Genomic DNA, 18256 nt, shown 5'->3' with positions numbered 1-18256 from the left:
TATCCCAGACATTATCCCCATGAAGCATCATAATACAGTTCTTTATATGACATTCTACTCCCCAAAGATCAGTTTTATTACTTATTTTTCTTCTACAACTTATTTTGATGCTTATACAAGAAAAGACTTAGGGCAAGTCTTTGTTTTCAATCACAGTACAAACCTATGACCTAGAATGGTTATTCTTAACTTAAAAATATAAGAGAAGAAAAAGACCATTGAAAAATAATGAAAAATATTACAAGGGAAACAGAACACAAGCGATGAAGCTACTTACCATAGAGCAGTACTAAAATGTATTAACAATTACTGCTAAATGCTACTTTTCTCAATAACTCTCTTGGCTGTATTAATTTTTAATAATGCTCAAGTAGCCTTTCATTATAGTGTTTTAAAGATCTCATTTTGCTACATTAAGTATAGACTATTCAGCTGGATTTCCATTTTCTAAATAAAGAGAAATGCCAGAGAGTTTTTCTTAAGTTAGGATTGCCTTTAGACCACAAATCTCCCTATGTCCCAGGCAATCTATAGGATTTCTTAAATGAATTTTAAATTAAAATTCATGTTGGCTGTACTGTGAGCTGCAGCTGTGCCATGTCCTGCTTGTAGTAGGACATATGTGGTCTCCTCAACCATTCATGCTCTACAGAATGCATACATAAGATAATTTTTAAACTGTGTTTTTTCAAACATTAATGCAACAAACATACAACATGGCCATTTCAGATGTACTGCTTAAGTAAAAACAACCCAATGTTCATCCTCAAAAAAGTTCAGGTGCTTCATCAGCTTTCTAAGGAAGGCCAAAAATCTACTATAACTCCAGAAAGAGCATATGAGAGAGGAATTTTGAAGTAATAATTTAAACAAGATGTTCCCAAAATTTCTCTGACCTCCAGAAAGGATTTATACTATAATGCTACTTCAAGACTTTTACTGCTTTTTCTGCACTTCTGGATAATACCAGATTTTTGGTACAAGACGCATTTAGGATTTATCTTGACCAGAATAAAATACAATACATGTGCTACTTTCTTTTCAGAGTGAAGTAACTTCTGGCTAAAACAGAGCTCTGCTAACATAAAGCAAGTTGAAAAAAATAGTTATGCCCTAAATCCTGCATGAGGAAAACTCCATTACAAATACTCACAGCCATCCTAGCTTCAGAGGACAGGCTAGGACCACAAACCAAAGTGGCAAATGATCCAAGAGCTCATATCTAGACTAGAAAAGTATTCTCTATTTACACTCTGAAACCTCTTAACTACATTTAGTTTTAAGAGAAGGATTTCTTATTTAAAAATTTCAACACAAAGCACTTTGAAACCCACATGATGGCTTAGACTCTGGTATTAACAGATGGTGATAATTCCCTCAGACACCTCAAAAATTAATAAAACATCATGTAACAAGTCATTTCAAGGTCTCTGTAAATCCAGGCGGACACTGCATCACTGAAAGAAGATAACCTGTTGTACTCAGGATTTTCCCATCATGCTGTTAGGTTTTTATTTTTTAGCGCAAAGCTTCTTTTTAATAGTATCATTTGCAATAGCTAAACTTCATCTGAACAACTAACAACTTAGGTAATTTTGATACATTTCTGGGCTTTATTTTGTTTTCTTAAAACTGGAAAAATATCAGCTTCAACAGCCTAAAAAGTTGCCAGCCTCAGCTTAAACCTCTGCTTCCCCCCCTTCCCATTCTTCTTGATTGTGCTTAGGTGCACTAAAGGCTCTTAACACATTATAAAAGTATTTGCATTAGTTTCAGCTATTGGGTTTCTGAAGAAGGGGAAGTTTAAACTACAAGAGACAAAACAGATTACAGACTTTGAAACTACTTTTTTAACTAAGAGAGGACATGCAACTAAGTGAGTAGATCCAAATTTGTTCTTAAGTAGCATTTAATTACATTTTATTAAGAAAAGAAATGCAAGCAAACCAACTATTTTACTATAGTTCATTTCCCCGTGTTATAGAACCATCACAGAACCACAGAACAGTTTGGGTTTGAAGAGACCCTGAAGATCATCCAAGTCCAATCCTCCTACCATGGGAAGAGACATCTTCCAGTAGACCAAGTTGCTCAAAGCCCCACCCAACCTGGTCTTGAAAGTATAAAAAAGACTTATACTAATAATAAAGGAAATCATCACAATTGTGAGCCCTGGGAATAACCTGCTTCTGGGTTTTAGAAAATACCTGCAATTATCAACTTCACCGATCCATTTTAAAGACTGCATCATCTCCTATTCAGTGAGCACTATGTTTAAAATGTCAAATACTCTACTGTATCAACTATCAAAGACTGACTACATCTCAGTGACTCAGCCTACACACTGTTCTAGTTACAATGTGTTTATTACTGCACATTATAAGTTACTTTGAATAAACGCTTTTCTTTTCATGAAACATGAACTATAAAAATTTTGTTACATTGTTACACAATCATCTTTGTTTCATATATTGAAGTTTCTAAGTTATATACAGTTATATGCACATGAAGTACTATTGAATATTTAATATATAAACATTACACTATATATAAAGTCATGAATCTATTACTTTTGACAAACCCAATGCAGAATTTCAACAGCCTTGGGTCTATACTGAATTTTGTATTTTTATTTTTCATTCTAACATCAAGCTATAGCTTTGAAAACTACGCTAACAGCTCTTCTAGTTTAATTTCATTTCATGCTAATTTGTTGAATAAGGTAGTATTTATAGTATATGTAAAGAGCCACAGTTTCATTAACTCAATATTATGCTATTAACTTTGTACTTTCTCAGCAAAATATTAAATGTAGCTACATTTTATATTTCTGAAATCCAAGAAATAACCTTATATACAACCATAACTGTGACTTGCAGAACCAACAGACAGACTTGGCTTTGTGTTTCAACCAAGACCATCTATTAACAAGCAGGCACAACAGATGAAAAGCAAATGCTCACTGCAGTGGCTCATCAAGGTCTGTTTTCTTCCTCGGCTGCACGTGGTGCAAGTTGTCCTTTGCGGAGTTAGGCATTGCTACATTGGATTATTCGTGGTAGATATTGCAGCTCATACTGTGAGATGAGGAAGAGGATTGCTATAATTAAAAGGCTTCCCAGACTCCACTTCCCACTTTTTCTTATCTGCACAAGGAGAATAAAGATCTAAATGTGTGAATGATTAAGGGATTGGAGCATCTGACACAGAAAGAAAGGCTGAAGAGAGCTGGGATTATTTAGCTTTAAGAAGAGAAGGTTTGCAGAGATCTTATAAATGTGTATTTGTAGGGGGGTAGGGTGGGCAGGGAGTAGATGCAAGGGAGCTAGACCCTTCTCAGTGGTGTGTATGAACCTAGGAGAGCATGATAAATTTTTTTTCACATGGATTCAATTCACTTCACCCTTGCATAGTAGACTCGACTCTAAGAAGGTCTTCTCCTAAGCCTATTTCTTCATTCACAAAGTGCTCTCTAAGGTATCAAAAGACACAATGGAGACCACAATGTTTCTATGAGAAATGGAGTGGTAAGTCTTTCAAATCAGTTAGTAAGCTATGTAAAACAAAACAAACAAAAACAGACTTCTCCAGGTTCTTTGAAGGTATGTGTGCCATAGCTATAGATACAGAATCAACAGCAAAGAAGATTTTCAGAACCCCAGAGACTAAAACTATGGAGCAAGGGCTCCACAAGTCTCTTGAGGGGAAACAGAAGAATGAAATAGCTCCCATTTCCATGTTGCTTAGAACACCTTACACAATCTAACGCAGCCTTACACCAACATTTCCATAAGTTTCAGCTATTCAACAGACGAATATTAACAGTCAAGAAACCATCTGTCACAGACATGATTCAAATGCGGGACACACCTTCCCATTTGCAAAAACAGGTAATTTATTTCATTGGAACAACAGAAGGAAAAGACGGGGTGCTGAGCTTTTATTGAAGCTCTCAAACTCACAAGAAAACAGCAAAAGCCACCAGCCCTGAAAGCGTAACACAGTACTTAGCAAGGTTCTTTACCTTCTTCTTTATTCCATAACTTAACATAGCAAAAATGTAGCTTTCAGAGGCCCCTCATTAAGTTTCATTATTGACATAAAAATTATGATTTTAAAGAGGGATGAAGCCGATTTTTCCCTATAAAACAGGATTTCTTCTTTTTTTCAGGCTAAAACACTTTACCCGTTCTATCAACATTCCAACTCCTGCAATTAAACAGATGCAGTTAATGTCCTTTTACAAAGATGAATCCCCAAGTCCATTCTCCAGACTCCCAGGAAGCCCAATCTTCTTGCATTTTCACATTACTAGCTGACGTTTCCTCCCATTATGAAGATGCTATGCAACTGGAGCTGACATAGCTCTTTAGCTCCATTCTGATGCATGCATCCTATTGGAAGGGGCAAACGGCTTTCTTGTTCCTTTCCTGTTCTTCCAGATATAAAAAACATAAATTTGATTTTAAGCAGGAACGCACTCCTGATTTCAAAGTAATCTTTTTTATTTTTCCTTTTTTAATTAATAGTATTTAACATTAACAGCTATATAGGGAACCTTTTTTCTCCCAATGAAATTAAGACTTTTTTTTAATGCAGTGAGCTCCACTAAATATTGTTGAAGATTAAGGGTAAACTCTGACTGGTCAGGCATGAACAATACAAAACACCTTGGCTTCAGTTGGTTCATTACTAGCTTGAATGTGTATTCCATGGCTACTATTCTATATTTAATGAAAGAACATTTTATTGTTTTCTCTAACTCTGTAGTAGGAGTCTGTAGTAGGAGTCTGTCACAACAGGTTTGTATGGGATCCTTTCTCAGTCAAAGGACAGGTTTTCAAATTCATATTTGTGTTTACATTCAAACCATTTTCTTTTTATGAAATAAAATTAAAAAAAAAACCTGCTATAGTGGTTCTTAAAGCAGGCAATCAAAATTCAATGAAAATTGGAAAACTTTGTGTAATTTAGTATTTGTCACAGACTATGAAGACTTATAAAGCAAAAAAAAGAAGTGAGATCACATAAAACTGATTACAATGCCTCATTGGTTTAGAAGAATCTGCTCAAAGAATGATTATTTCCATCCTTCTGTCTATGCTGTCCCAGTACTACAAAAGCCATGTGGTTACAAAAAGCATGATATGAATAACAACTTCACTTGTAAGTGAATATTTTGCTGTATCTCACTTCCAGCTAATTCCAAAACTTAATACTTATTCTGCATAGTTAAGGAAGGCTTTCAGCTGTTAAACAAAAGGGCAGTGAAAGAAACATCATTTTGCAAAGACAGATGCCAAGCATTTGTAAGCTGTTGAACATCATTAGCAGTACTCGCATTTATACAAGCTTTCAGTGAATTGTCATGTTGGAACTATTTCAGTGATTCAACCCAATTTTAAAGCAAAGCAGGGTAGTCATGTTATAGGGTTGCATTAAAATAGATGAATTGACATTGCTGGTGTAAACTTCAGTAACACCAAAACTACTTATACTTACTTATTTACCAAAGGTTATTATTTCCATCTACATCAAAAGTACAAAAAATGCTAAACTGTAAAAATTACTGGAATGCAATTTCAGCAGACAATCAGTAGATTGATCAGAAATCGAGGTGTTTCTCTACTGAAAATAACAAATAATCTTCCTCTTAGATATTAATGTCATTAACAATCTTCATAAACTGGAAGTTATTAAATTATAGCTCAAATAGCTGAAATCCATATTAATTTTATAGTTGAAGTGGATGTTTCTATCATTAAGGAAGCGATATGTGACTCTCCGCCAACAAAATGTTTTTAATTTTTCACTCTTTATGCTGATGATCATGTATCAGATACTGTATTATTGTAGTAAATCTACGCCAAACTCTTGCAAGACATGTGAGAGGCAGTCATCAAATTCAAAAGTGATGTTTCAAGAGATCTGCTGCCTCGTATTATAAAAGGAAGTTCTAAATTTGATTCAGACTTAAAGAAAGCTTAAAGGTTCTGTCTATGCAAGAATTAGTAAAGCTTCACAATGGGTTGTTTCCATAAAAACAAATAGTAATGAATGATCAAATTTCACTAAAAAATAAATAGAACATCATCAGCATAAACACACACTACTGCAGTGACCCTCAGGCCACCAGGCACATTGAATATATATGAGGTAGCTGATACCGTTCTGTGTAAAGTACAACAAAACACTGTACACTAATGGAAGAGCAACACAAATTAATCTGAACTAGATTTACTGAGACGGGTCAAAATATAAAATGGAAAAGGTGCAGAACCAAATAATGAACAAGTAAGACTAGGAGGTTGATTTAAAATAGCTTATTAAGTTAACATTCTGTTAATACTGTGCGCAGCATTTGTCAGAAACAATTCAGTTTTGGTAGTAACCCAATCACAGATTTCATTTCACTTTGACTAAATTCAGTACAGCGCAAAAGGGGAACAAACACTTCAGCAGGAATTCAGAGATGATTATGAAGGTTTTGGATGTTAGTTTTTGGTTGGGTTATTTTTTAAGATGCAATATAGAAAGTGTTTCATATATTTGAGATGTATGAGTGAACACACTAAAAAGCATTAACATGAAAGAAAAAACTGCACCACAGCCTCTTAGACCTCAGCCTCACCAGTATTACGAACCATGCCTTCAACTTCTACCCCTTTGAGTGCTCACCTGAAAGCAGGGACAGGAGAAAATATGGAGTGCAGAGAGAAAGATTAGTTTATAACCGAATACACAGCTCAATGCTTAGTCTGGTAGAGCACATGGCTTAAATGGGGAATCAGGTCACAATTTCATAAAAATAGCATCTCGATAGAGAAAGGTGCTAACCCTTTGCTTGATGCAAAGGGATAAAACACAGGTAGGGTCTCAGGAGGGAGAAGGGGGAAAGGGCAAGGATTGCAGGTACTTTTTCAAAACCAGTCTCACAACTTTATTATTCCAGTGTGACAAAAATAAAAAAGCCTCTAGGTATTCACCTCCCTTACAGTCCATGAACTGAATGCTGTAAAGACAAGTGAGAAGTAAAATCAAGATAGAAAGCTAAGAAGAAAATAGCTATTCAGAGTTAAGCATTAAGGAACACTCAGTTACACTCCAATATGACAGATCTTTTAAAAGTTATCACCTATATGAATGTATCAACCCATGATACAAGAACCACAGCAGATTCCAAACTACCTGCTGAGATACCATTAGTAATTTATGACTGATACAAGGATTGAAAAAACTTTTCAGCCATAAACATCTACTGTGAAAGATTAGATTAAAAAAGCCAAAAAAACCCCAGTTATAATAAAATGATTGAATGAACATTCAGTCATTACAAGATTTTCTATAATCAAAACTAAGTTTTCCACAAAAGCGTTAAATAATGACAAGGGTTACAGTACCCTAAACTATCTGTCCAAGGAATGTTATGACAAACTCTCAGATACTTTCTTTTTATATGGCTCTAAGTAGCTTGTATAGTAATATCAGTTGGATAGATGAGCAGGATACCAAGAGGTCAGTGGGACAGACAGTAACTTAGACAAGGACTGCCACCTTCAGTTAAGTATTACTTAAACCAAAACTCACAAAAAGCAAATAAATAAACACCCCCAAGAAACCCCAACTTCGAAATTTCCCCAAGTTTCACTTTTTTGGTTAGTGACATGTATCAGCAGAGAATCATACTAAAATCGAGAAAGCTTTCACCAAGAAAATGGAGTAAGATTCTCAGGCCTGCAAAGCTAGTTCCACAAGAAAAACAAAAGTCGTATGACAGAGGCTACAGCTCAAGAGGCCCACACTTCCTCAGACTGCAGCAGTGTCCAATGAACAAAAGTATTTCTTCCTCCCCACATAAAAGTAGAACTGTGCCACGGGACAGTGCAGCAACCAAAACTGTCGATCAATTCAAAGAACTATCAAAGCCAACTACAGCTTAAGAAAACTCTCAACCAACCTCTAAAGAAAAGAAGTAGACATAAAACAAACAAACAACAAAAAAAACCCAAAAAACCCCATCTTTCTTACACAGGCCTCCCTTTATATTTTTCCTTATGACCACTACTACAGAAAGCCTGCAGGGAGAGAAGGATCTCTCACATAACTCAACCCATTTGCTCTGAAACTGCAAATGCCACTCCTACGTGTATACAATGTGACAGAGCACTAAAAAACGGCTTACCTCTTGTGATGGGTGACTAACACTGAAGTAGGATGGAACAGCCAAGAAAACGAGAAGAGCTAGGCAGAAGCGTGGGCTGCAGTCAACAAGAACAGAAAAAGACTTTTTGAACTAAGCCTGGTGTTTGACCTACTTCTTACAAGCACTCTCTAGCCTGACAAAACATATATAAAAGCTTTCCAGATTGCACAAGGAGAACCCTGGTCAGCTACACCTGTATCAGACTGAAATCTGTTCAAATCTGCATCACATCATCTGTTCAAGATGCACAGGCAAAATGAGCAGCATGTTTCAGCACCAGTCACAACTTTTTAGTCACATTTATCTTCCTATTCACCTTGCTTATTGTGCACTGCCATAGAATCAGTACTACAAAACCCAAAATCACAAATGCTACGAAATTCAAACAGGAACAGAGAAAGCCTCCTAAAAGCTAAGAAACAATACAACTCACATAGTTGTATTTGATCAAAGATGGCCAAACAAGAGTCAGTTCAAAGTATACAGTGAAGAAAAAATTTCCAAGACCATTAAAAAACTGTAAAAGCAGAGAACTGAGAAAGCACGTCAGTAAAGTAATGGAAGGAAAGACCAGTCAAGGTATATTAAAGCCATATGTGGAAACTTTGCACTAGGAAATAAGAAAACCAAAAGTAGGAAAAGTAGAAGAATGCAGGTAGACAGACTGACCCACTTCCACTTTAATATCACATTTTCTGGAGCACATGGTGTAGAATTTTATTTTAAACATCAGTGTAACAGCAACAAGCATATCTATCATGCAATAACAACATCCTTGACAGTACCCCAAGAAAACTAATAGAGCTGTTCAAAGGGGAAAGACCTCCTCATCAATAGAAGCACAGAAGTGGTGTCAAAATATCCCCAAAGAGAAATCCCTTAGAGCAATTAGAGGTTTACACTGTTTTTAAGGAAAGCCCTTTCTAGTTTGGTGCTTTGCAGTACGCAAGGGTCAGTGAACACACATCGCATAGAGAGCATGATGACCCTGGGAATTCATATTAAACCCATGGACCAAAACCAAAACAAGCATCATCACAGAAGAATGCATGTGATGCATTGAAGCATTCCCTCCTACTTCCAGAAATGCAAAAATAATATTCTATAAAATCATTCTTTAAAAACCTTCAGCTCATAGATTCTTAAGATCTTCTGACCTTCACAGTACTAACACCAGCAGGTCTTTTTAAGGATAACTGAGTCCTTCATAGACATTGGCATATAAAGGGCTGAACCCTCTCTCCATTATGTCTTTCACTATGATGTTACACAATGAAAAACAACACCAGCAATACTAGATATTCTACAAAGTGATACTCCATTAAACAAGTTCACCAGTTTAACAGAACTTTGAACACTGCAAGTTCTGAGGAAACACTACAGAAAATATCAAGAGAAACAGCTAATCTCATAAACAATGGAGGCATACCCAAGAACAAAATACAGTCTCAGCTGAAAGTTCACTGTTAAAATTTGGCAAAGCTGAAAATCCAACAAGATATTGGACCAGAAAGATTTTCAACACCACAAAAAGTACGTTTCCTCACCTCACAGATACAACAAATCACTATGTCCATCAGTATCAGAAGGTACTGCATGAGTTAGGTCCAAAATGCAGCACTAGAGATCACAGTGTGTGACCACCAAAACAAACATTTAAAGGTAAAAACTCTTCAAGAGAAACTCTAAAAGTACAACTTAACAAGAAAGAAGAGTGACGACCTCCATGACAAGGGCACACCAGAACAAAGTTTTGTCTCGGACATTTACTGCTGCTTCCATGTACGTGCAGGAAGAGTAAATAGACTTATTTAAGCTTTACACAAAAGACAGCAACAATCTCAGATAAGAGCATTTAAACAGGATCTCCATCTTTAACTTCTAATTCTTTCTGAAAATAAAACATCTTAGCTATGCAGAATTCTTATACTAAAAAGCTATTATCAAATGACTTATAGCAATGCAATATGGCATAGTATAGGCTGTATTACTCTCAGAGACTTAATGTATCAACTTAACATGATCAAAACAAGATCACTGTTCACTCATTATCATAGTTGCATCAAAAGTCATTCAGGAGTAGTACAGGATAAAGACTGAAGAAAAACAACAGAATTACCAAACCAAACAGTTCTCTCTACCCCCAGCTACCCCCCGAAGAATGCTTTCAAAATAGAAAACTGTACTTTATTTCAGGTTGTTACTAAAATCCTTAATACAGAATGAGACAATGTTTAGTGGTTTAGGCATATGCCATCAGCTTTACTTTGTACCTGCCATATTCACTGTTTGTTTCACGTGAGTAAATCAAGTTTAAAATGTAAAAGCATAATTTTGAAAGATATACTGCCCTGAGAAGAAAAAAATTACAGACACAATACAGCCTCCCTCTGCTTTGGGAATACTGACTGTTGTATATTAGAGTCCATCTGTTAAGTAATGACTGATCCAGGATGCAACGCTGCTGCAGCAGACTCACAAGCAGTTTCACATTCATATAGGTCTCCCAGTGCTGAGAGAACTGTTAAACACTCTTGTGTTTATTTTAAAATACAAACATTGTTTTCAGCAACAGGAACTGATTAGTAGGTCTATCTCACATGCAAGCAATGGATGTCCTCCACATAGATACCAAAACATACTCTTAACCTCTCCACCAAAGACAAGCCAATGTTAATCCAGTTGCTGGTGCACTAACAGCCAGAATTAAAATGAGCTTAAATATCAGTAAGAATGAAAGAAGAAAGAAAACCAGAAAAGGATTAAACATTTTTGTATCTGCCATGATCTACACAAAGCTAGTTAATAAAATAACTGCACGTCATTAACTTATGTTGAGTGCCACGTTTAAAGAAATGGGTAATAAACCAATGAAGTTATGATGACTTGTACCATACTTGTACAAAGAACAAAAATAAAATTTACAAGTCACATTTCAAGCTGTCAAACAGCTTGTAGAGAAGAATGGGAAATACACCAGATTACTGTTTTGACATATTCACAAAACGATCAGTTTTAACCCTGTGTGTTCAGATAAACCATAAATATTAAAATGATCTGACCAAATTACGTCCTTCCCTGCATGCTGCAGCTTTTCCATTCGGTTTGTGCTAGGTCAAATGCAAATAACTGTCAAACAGAAGAATACATCTTTTTCAAGTGTTTGAAACAAAATATATTCTTTACATGACTTTGTATAAAATGATTGGAGGTTAGAAGCATTAAACTCATTTGAAACAAAGGCAGTTACAATTAATTGCCGTTCAGTTTTGAGCAGTCATTTTTCTATCCTTTTCTACGTGCAAAATTTGAGGGTATTTCATTGACAGAACTGCTTCAAAAGCTTTGCTGCAGCAAATCTTGCATTCAGGAACAGCACCAAATTGCACATAATTGAAAGTGATTCATTTTTAGATGCACTCGCTTGGCTTCTGTAGGTTCCTCAGGCTTTGGTGTAGGTAGCGCAAAAACATTAAGTCATACAGTCCTGCAGTAACTCTTTCACTCCATGAAGTGAGCAGCTGACTAAGGAGCTACATTTTAGCATCTTCTCCTTGTTTCAGCAATTTACCTCTGTACAGTAGTATTTTGCAATGCACAGACCTTGGACCAAAGTAGCAACAACACTTACTTCGCAGACAAGAATGTGTTTTGGAAAGCAGGGCAGGTCATTAAGACATGGGCAACCCAATACAATACTGCAATACAACTAACTCTTTATTACAGATATTAAAGCGCATTAAATCCTTGCAAAAGTCTCCCTCCTCCCCCTTCCTCCACATAAAATGCTCAACTAGCTCTGATCTAACAGGGTTAAACCCTTCACATGTTTCAGCCACCAAGAAAAGATACCAGCTCAGGCTAGGCTTTTTTAACGTTTCTCAATTAAAAACAGATACTACGTTCACGGCACTCTTCTTCCCAAGGGGAAGCTACTAGGTTAAAGGGCAGGGTCCGTAACACAAAATTGCAAATTACTTAATCTCTTTAATTTTCACACTGTAAATTGCACACACTACACTTCTGCAGGAGGTGGCCGGGACGAGGCACTGGGAAGGGGAAGAGTGGCCTGTCTGTTCTAGGCAGGGTCCTGCCTGGAGTTTAGGGAGCGCTCAGGGGGCTTCTGTCACACGCACGACGGACGAGATGAGCAGGTCGCGGGATTGACGAGGAGTTTGGGAAGGAAGGATGGTTGGAGAAGGGCCGTAGGTGTAGGAGGGACACGGGGGCTGGGAGGATGCAGGTCCCTGTCGGGAGGCACAGGGGCGGAGGGGCGCAGGGGCAGCCCCGGGAGGAGGTGGGCTGCGCGGGCCGGTGCCCGCCGGGGCGTCACCGGGGCGGGGTGCCCGGCCGCTTACCAGGTTCAGCACCGTCTCCACGATGTCCCGGTTGCTGACCTCCCCAACCTGGATGAGTCCGATGAGGACGGCGAATTTCATCCGGATATTGCGGATCGGCACCGACGGGTTAATCATCCCCGCGGGGAGCACCACGGACCCGGAGCCCGACGCCCTCAGCTCCCCCATCACCGCGACGCTGCTGCTGCCGCCGCCTCCGCCGCCGCCGCCTCCACCGCCGGCCCCGACGGAGATAAGTCCCGCGGGCTGCGGGTCCGGCCCCGACACCGGCTTCTCGCTCGCCATTTACCCCCCGCCGTTACCGGCACCTGCCGCCGCCGCCTCCCCGCCCGGCCGGGCCGAGCCGCGCATCCACCGCAGTCGCACCCGGCGGGGCCGCAGGGAGCCGGCCCGAGGCGCCGGCACCGTCCCAGGAGCCGCTCCCCCGCTCCGCTATAATGAGGGATTATTATGGGCGCCGATGCCCCGTTAGGCGAGGACTGCCCGGCCGGGGCCGCCTCCCCGCCGCGGGGCCGAGAGCGCGGGCGGCGCCGAGCGCGGTGCGGCCCGGCGGGGGCGAGCGGCGCGCGGGGCGGACGGCGGCGCGAGCGATGCCGCTGCCGCTGTTGTTGTGGAGCCGAACCCGCCGCCGCTCACGCCGCCATGTTGCCGCCCCCTGCCTGCGGTAGCCGCCAGGGCGCCTGCGCCGAGCCCGTCGGGGGAGTGGCCGGGCCGGGCCCCCCCAGCCGGCCGGGGCACAGGTGAGCAGGTGCGCGGGGCCGCCGCGCCGCCTCCTGCCGCCCGTGCGCCGCCGGCCGCGCCCTCCCGCTCGGGGGGATCTCGCAGGGCCGGCCGAAGGGACGGGGTGGAGCCCCCCCGTGCGCCCGCCCGGCCGCGCCCCGCCGCCCCGGGGCGCCCCCTGCGGGAGGGGCGGGTGGCGCCGCCGCACCGCCGGGAATGCGGGGAACGGGAGGTGCCGCCGCCTCGGGGCCCTGCGCTGCCCCCGGCCGGGTGGGCACAGCCTCTCGGGCGCTGCTTTTGCTTGGTGGTGGTGTTACATACAGAGATGACCAGTCAACATCAGTTTTCCCAAGCCCCTTGGTTGCAGTGATGCTCATGAAAATGAGCATTTTTGTCAAGTCTCTCCAGTGCTAGAGAAACAAAAGTGCCTCCAATGCTTTGAGGATACTCAAATTATTTTAATAGTTGTTGTATATGTTGAATAAATTTGTACATACTTGCTCTATGCGTGTTGAGGTTAATCCATCTCGGCTAAAATGGTGTCCTTGGCTTCATAGTGACTCTCATCACTAAGTTTGATTTTACAATAAAGCTTGCCCCCTTGTCGTTGAATACCATTGGTCCTGACTATTCTGTGGCCCCAAACTTGGCGTTTTGGCTGGATTGCTGGTCCTCCTTATACCCAGCTCTAGGTAATAAACTGCAAAAACACGATGAATCAGCAGAGCTAGATCAGTACATCCTTCTAGATTACAGCAGCTTCGGTAAGCTCCACCAAAAGAAAGAGGATACCTCAGCTCTGTACTAAGATGGATTTGCTCTATGTACTTGGAGATACTTTTTCCCAAAGTCCATAGGTGCTTGTCAGTATGTATAACCCGTAGATACGTAGACATGACTAAAACAGTGCTTAGCTGTGAAACACAGAACCAACATTATCTCAGAAAGCTGCAAAAGATGGGAAGAAAACCCAGGAGGTCGTTAATGAGAGATAAGAAAGCACAATGTTTTCTTGGAAGAAACTCCTTTACAATTTGCACCAGACACAAGCAGTCATGTATGATTCATAATAAAGGTGTACATTCAATTTCTGTATTCATTGAGGTGTCAAAGGTTCCATTCTCACTAGCCCCACAGCAGAACTAGCAAAGCTAAATAGACACTCACTAAACTGCTTTCAGTAACGCATGACTTCTTCTACAGAACAAACCCGAGCCTGGAATTCTGTTAACAGTCACTAAAAATTGTAACACGTTTAGGAGCTAACCCACAATAGTCAGGTATCCTGATTATTCTCACATCTACATCTATATGGTGAGATATGTTGCTACAAATAGTGTTCTTTATTGAAAGTTCATGTTGGCTGATGGGTTGACTGGTTTTCTTGTTCTGATTCATCTCATGGTTACTGCCTGTCCTTGCCAAATGGGTAGGAAGATAACTTATAATTACTTTTCTACTGGTAGGTATATTAAATTGGATCTCTATTGACTTACTGGCTTTCACAAATCCCAAAATAACTTTGAAGCTTTGAGATCCATTGTTAAATTTGCTTAAAATTGTCAGTGACTTATTCATCTTTGTGGTGGAACAGATGAACTAATAGCACATAACCGCATAAGATTTTTTTTCCACAAGAAAAGCAGGATAACAAAATATGGTTTGATACATTTTATTTTCCATTCCACACTTCGTGCTACTCTTTATGGAAGACTCCATCCTTTGCCCATGTACACAACTGCTACGGTAACTCCTGACTACAGCTGTTCCATGCACAACTATCAGTGCATTCCTCCACACTGAATTTCTGATAAAGTTGCAATCATGAGTTTCTTTAAAAGTCGTATTAGTCAAATCTTTTATTATATAATATCCTGTTTGAACTGGTTAACATTTTCACTGCTGAAATAATGTAATATACTCTATGTAGTATTAGGGAAAAAAGATAAAAGAAGGTTAATTTCCAACAATATGTTTAATAGGAGATTCCTTCAATAATTCCTTTAGTTCTTAAACTCATGTTTGGTTTTGAAAACAAATTTTTACAAAATCGTATTCTCTTTATTTTTATAAGCTGGAGTGTTGTTAAGAAGTAGCTGTCTTCTCTAATCAACAGTGTTTGTTTTTGATAAGCAAACTTTCATTGAGGTGAGCCATTCATCAACTCATGTGAACATTATTGTAGCACTGGCATTCTGAAAGAAAAACAAATTTGAAACATTAATCTCAGCTCTTTAGTAATTGCAGCTCTGGTGTTCATTTGCTTCCATTCTAGCACCTCATCAGACTGAAAATAAAAGTAAGAGCACATACACAAGAAATAGAACATGATTCGTATCTTTCCTTTAAAAATGTTGTTTGTCTCATCTTCTTGATATTGACATCTTCATTCCAAAGACTGTGAATTTCTCAGTGACAATTTCATTCATGAGATGTTCAGTTGGATCTCAGTCCAGCAAGGTTCTGCATTAGCAAATCACAGAACTTGCATAATTGTAGCCATTTTTATGTCAGCATGCAAGATCAGTCATTGACACAGGCCCAGACTAGGTGTGGCAGGAGTAAAGGGATGCTATGCATTCCTTCATTCTTTACAAAAACAGGATGATGATCTGATCCTTACTCTTTCTGTACCTTTTACAACACTTGCTCCCCACTGACATGAGAGAAAGCAATCCCTTTGCTTCCAGAGCATACTTTTCCCTCAGCTGTAATAGTTAACATGAAGGATTTTTTTTTTCTGTGATATTCTTCAAGTTTTCTTCGATTCCATTCTCCATAAATGCCAGAAGGTGGTCTCAAATATAATACCAAAAAAAACAAAGAAAAAGACCTTTATACATGTTCCAGTGTGTGCCACAAGCAGATGGGGAAGAAAATAAAACTGACAAATAAAGTTTAAAGTTTTAGCTCAATTTTTATTTCAGTTCTAAAATAAATTCTAGCAATACTACTTCATTTTGGGGTAAAAAGATTATGTAATCATTCAACTGTGAAAGCTTGAAAGAACATGCTTTAGAAGACAGACTCTTGGCTACAAAACATGGAACTATTTCAGTAAATAGGGGCTGCTCTGTACAGGCATATATTTACACTGACTCTTAGAAAAAAATATTGGTTTTTTAAATAATGAAATTATATAGATCAGAACTGAACCATGTTTGAAAGAAGAAGAGAATTTTCATTTGTCTGTCAGTGTGGCATCAAAATAATGCTTGCTTTACCATGTCCATATGAGGACTCCTGTTGTGTTTAATTAGATTATTCTCATGAGTAAGGATAATGTGATTTGTTCCTGTGCCAGGATCAGGAAGTGCTATTAGCCCCTTTCTCTTGAAAACCAGGATTTCTTATAAGTAAAAAAAAAAAAAAAAAAAAAAAAAAAAAAGAACCCTGGCAAATGTAAACAGAAGGACCATCACAACATCTAAATTTTCCCTGCTATGCATATGAATTGCACCAAATAGTCATGGAATTGAGTGGGAAGTCAATGGCTTGAGTTGGAAGGGACCTTAAAGATCATTTACTTCAAGCCCCTTCCATGGACAGAGATACCACCCACTACACCAGATTGCCCAGGACCCCACCCGACCTTGAACATTTCCAGGGATGGGTCATCCACAATTTCTCTTGGCAATCCATTTCAGTGTCTCACCAGCCTCACAGTGGACTTCCTTCCTAACGGCTAACATAAACCTACCCTGTTTCAGGTCAAAGCCATTCCCCCTTTTCCTATGATTAGATGCTCTCTTGAATTGTCCCTCTCTCACTTTCCTGCAGGCCCCCTTAAGGTTCTGGAGGGTGCTATAAGGTTTCCCTGGAGCTTTCTTTTCTCCAGGCTGAATGACCCCAACTCTCTCAGCCTGTTGTTGTAGGAGAGATGCTCCAGTCATTTGCTCATCATCATAGCTCTCCTCTGGTCTTGCTGCAACAGGTCCACGTCCTTCTTGTGTTTGGAGCACCAGAGATGGATGCAGTAGTGCAGATGTGATCTCACCTGAGCAAAGTGGAGGCACAGAATCCTCTCTTGACCTTCTGGCTGCGCTGCTTTGGACACGGCTCAGGATATGTTTGGGCTGGAGTGCACATTGCTGGCTCATGTGCAACCTCTCATCCACTAGCCCCACCAATCCTTTCTCCTCAGGGCTGTCCTCAGTCCATTCTCTGCTGAGCCTGTATTTGTGCTTGGGATTGCCCTGAGTCAGGTTCAGGATCTAGCACTTGGCCTTCCTGAAGTTCACATGGATGGCACAGGCTCAACTTCCAAGCCTGTCAAGGTCCCTCTGCGTGGCTTCCTGTCCCTCCAGCATGTCAATTGCACCACACAGTTCAGAAGTGTTTAATTCACTGGTGTTAATGTCCACCTGATAGGGTGCATTAAAGCAGAGGTTAAAAAAATAAAAACTGGTAAGAATTTTTTGCCTCTCTAACTGTAAATAATTTTACATGCTTTTTATACAATTTCTTACTTTAGTTTTGAAAGAAAATAATATTTAAAAAATAACTTGTATGTATTTCTTGAGGTAAGTTTTTTTTATACCCTGTGCAATTTCAGAAACACCATAACAGACCTTCCAAGTGAGATTCTCTACATTTCACTCATAGTGAAGCACATGAAGATAATATGACTTCGAGGAGTTATTTTGGTTTTATTGCAATAGGTTATCCAAATAATTTGGTAGAAATTTTGAAAAATATATTTATTATATATAAGAAATTTATATCAATCTATATTAATGTCTCTGATTTTTACACTCAGAGTACTAAAATAGAATAGACATTATGTTTTTTCTGATTGGTTATAAATTCTACTGAGAAGAATTCATTAAACATAAGCTTTTAGAGTAAAAAGAGGTAATAGTCTGAGAAGTAGTTGAACAGTAACCAGATCTACATAAAACTGAACTTTTACTTTTAAATGAAGATATGTATTCATATGTATTCAACTTTTTTTTCCTTCATTTCTTTTATTAGG

At 39.4% G+C, this 18256-nt stretch overlaps 1 protein-coding gene across 6 annotated transcripts in view; it reads right to left on the bottom strand.

The window, feature by feature from the left end:
* Window positions 1–12846, bottom strand: part of NBEA (neurobeachin) — a 452087-nt gene extending 439241 nt beyond the window's left edge. For all 6 annotated transcript variants that reach the window (XM_088159561.1, XM_088159562.1, XM_014868920.2 and 3 more), the window contains exon 1: window positions 12562–12846. In XM_088159561.1, coding sequence (XP_088015687.1) covers window positions 12562–12846 — 285 coding nt within the window. The remainder of the gene's footprint in view (window positions 1–12561) is intronic.
* Window positions 12847–18256: the final 5410 nt, after the last annotated feature.

This window comes from Sturnus vulgaris, chromosome 2 (assembly GCF_052056855.1).
Source record: "Sturnus vulgaris isolate bStuVul1 chromosome 2, bStuVul1.hap1, whole genome shotgun sequence".
Taxonomy (NCBI): Eukaryota; Metazoa; Chordata; class Aves; order Passeriformes; family Sturnidae; genus Sturnus; species Sturnus vulgaris.
This window is presented reverse-complemented; position numbering and strand designations above follow the sequence as displayed.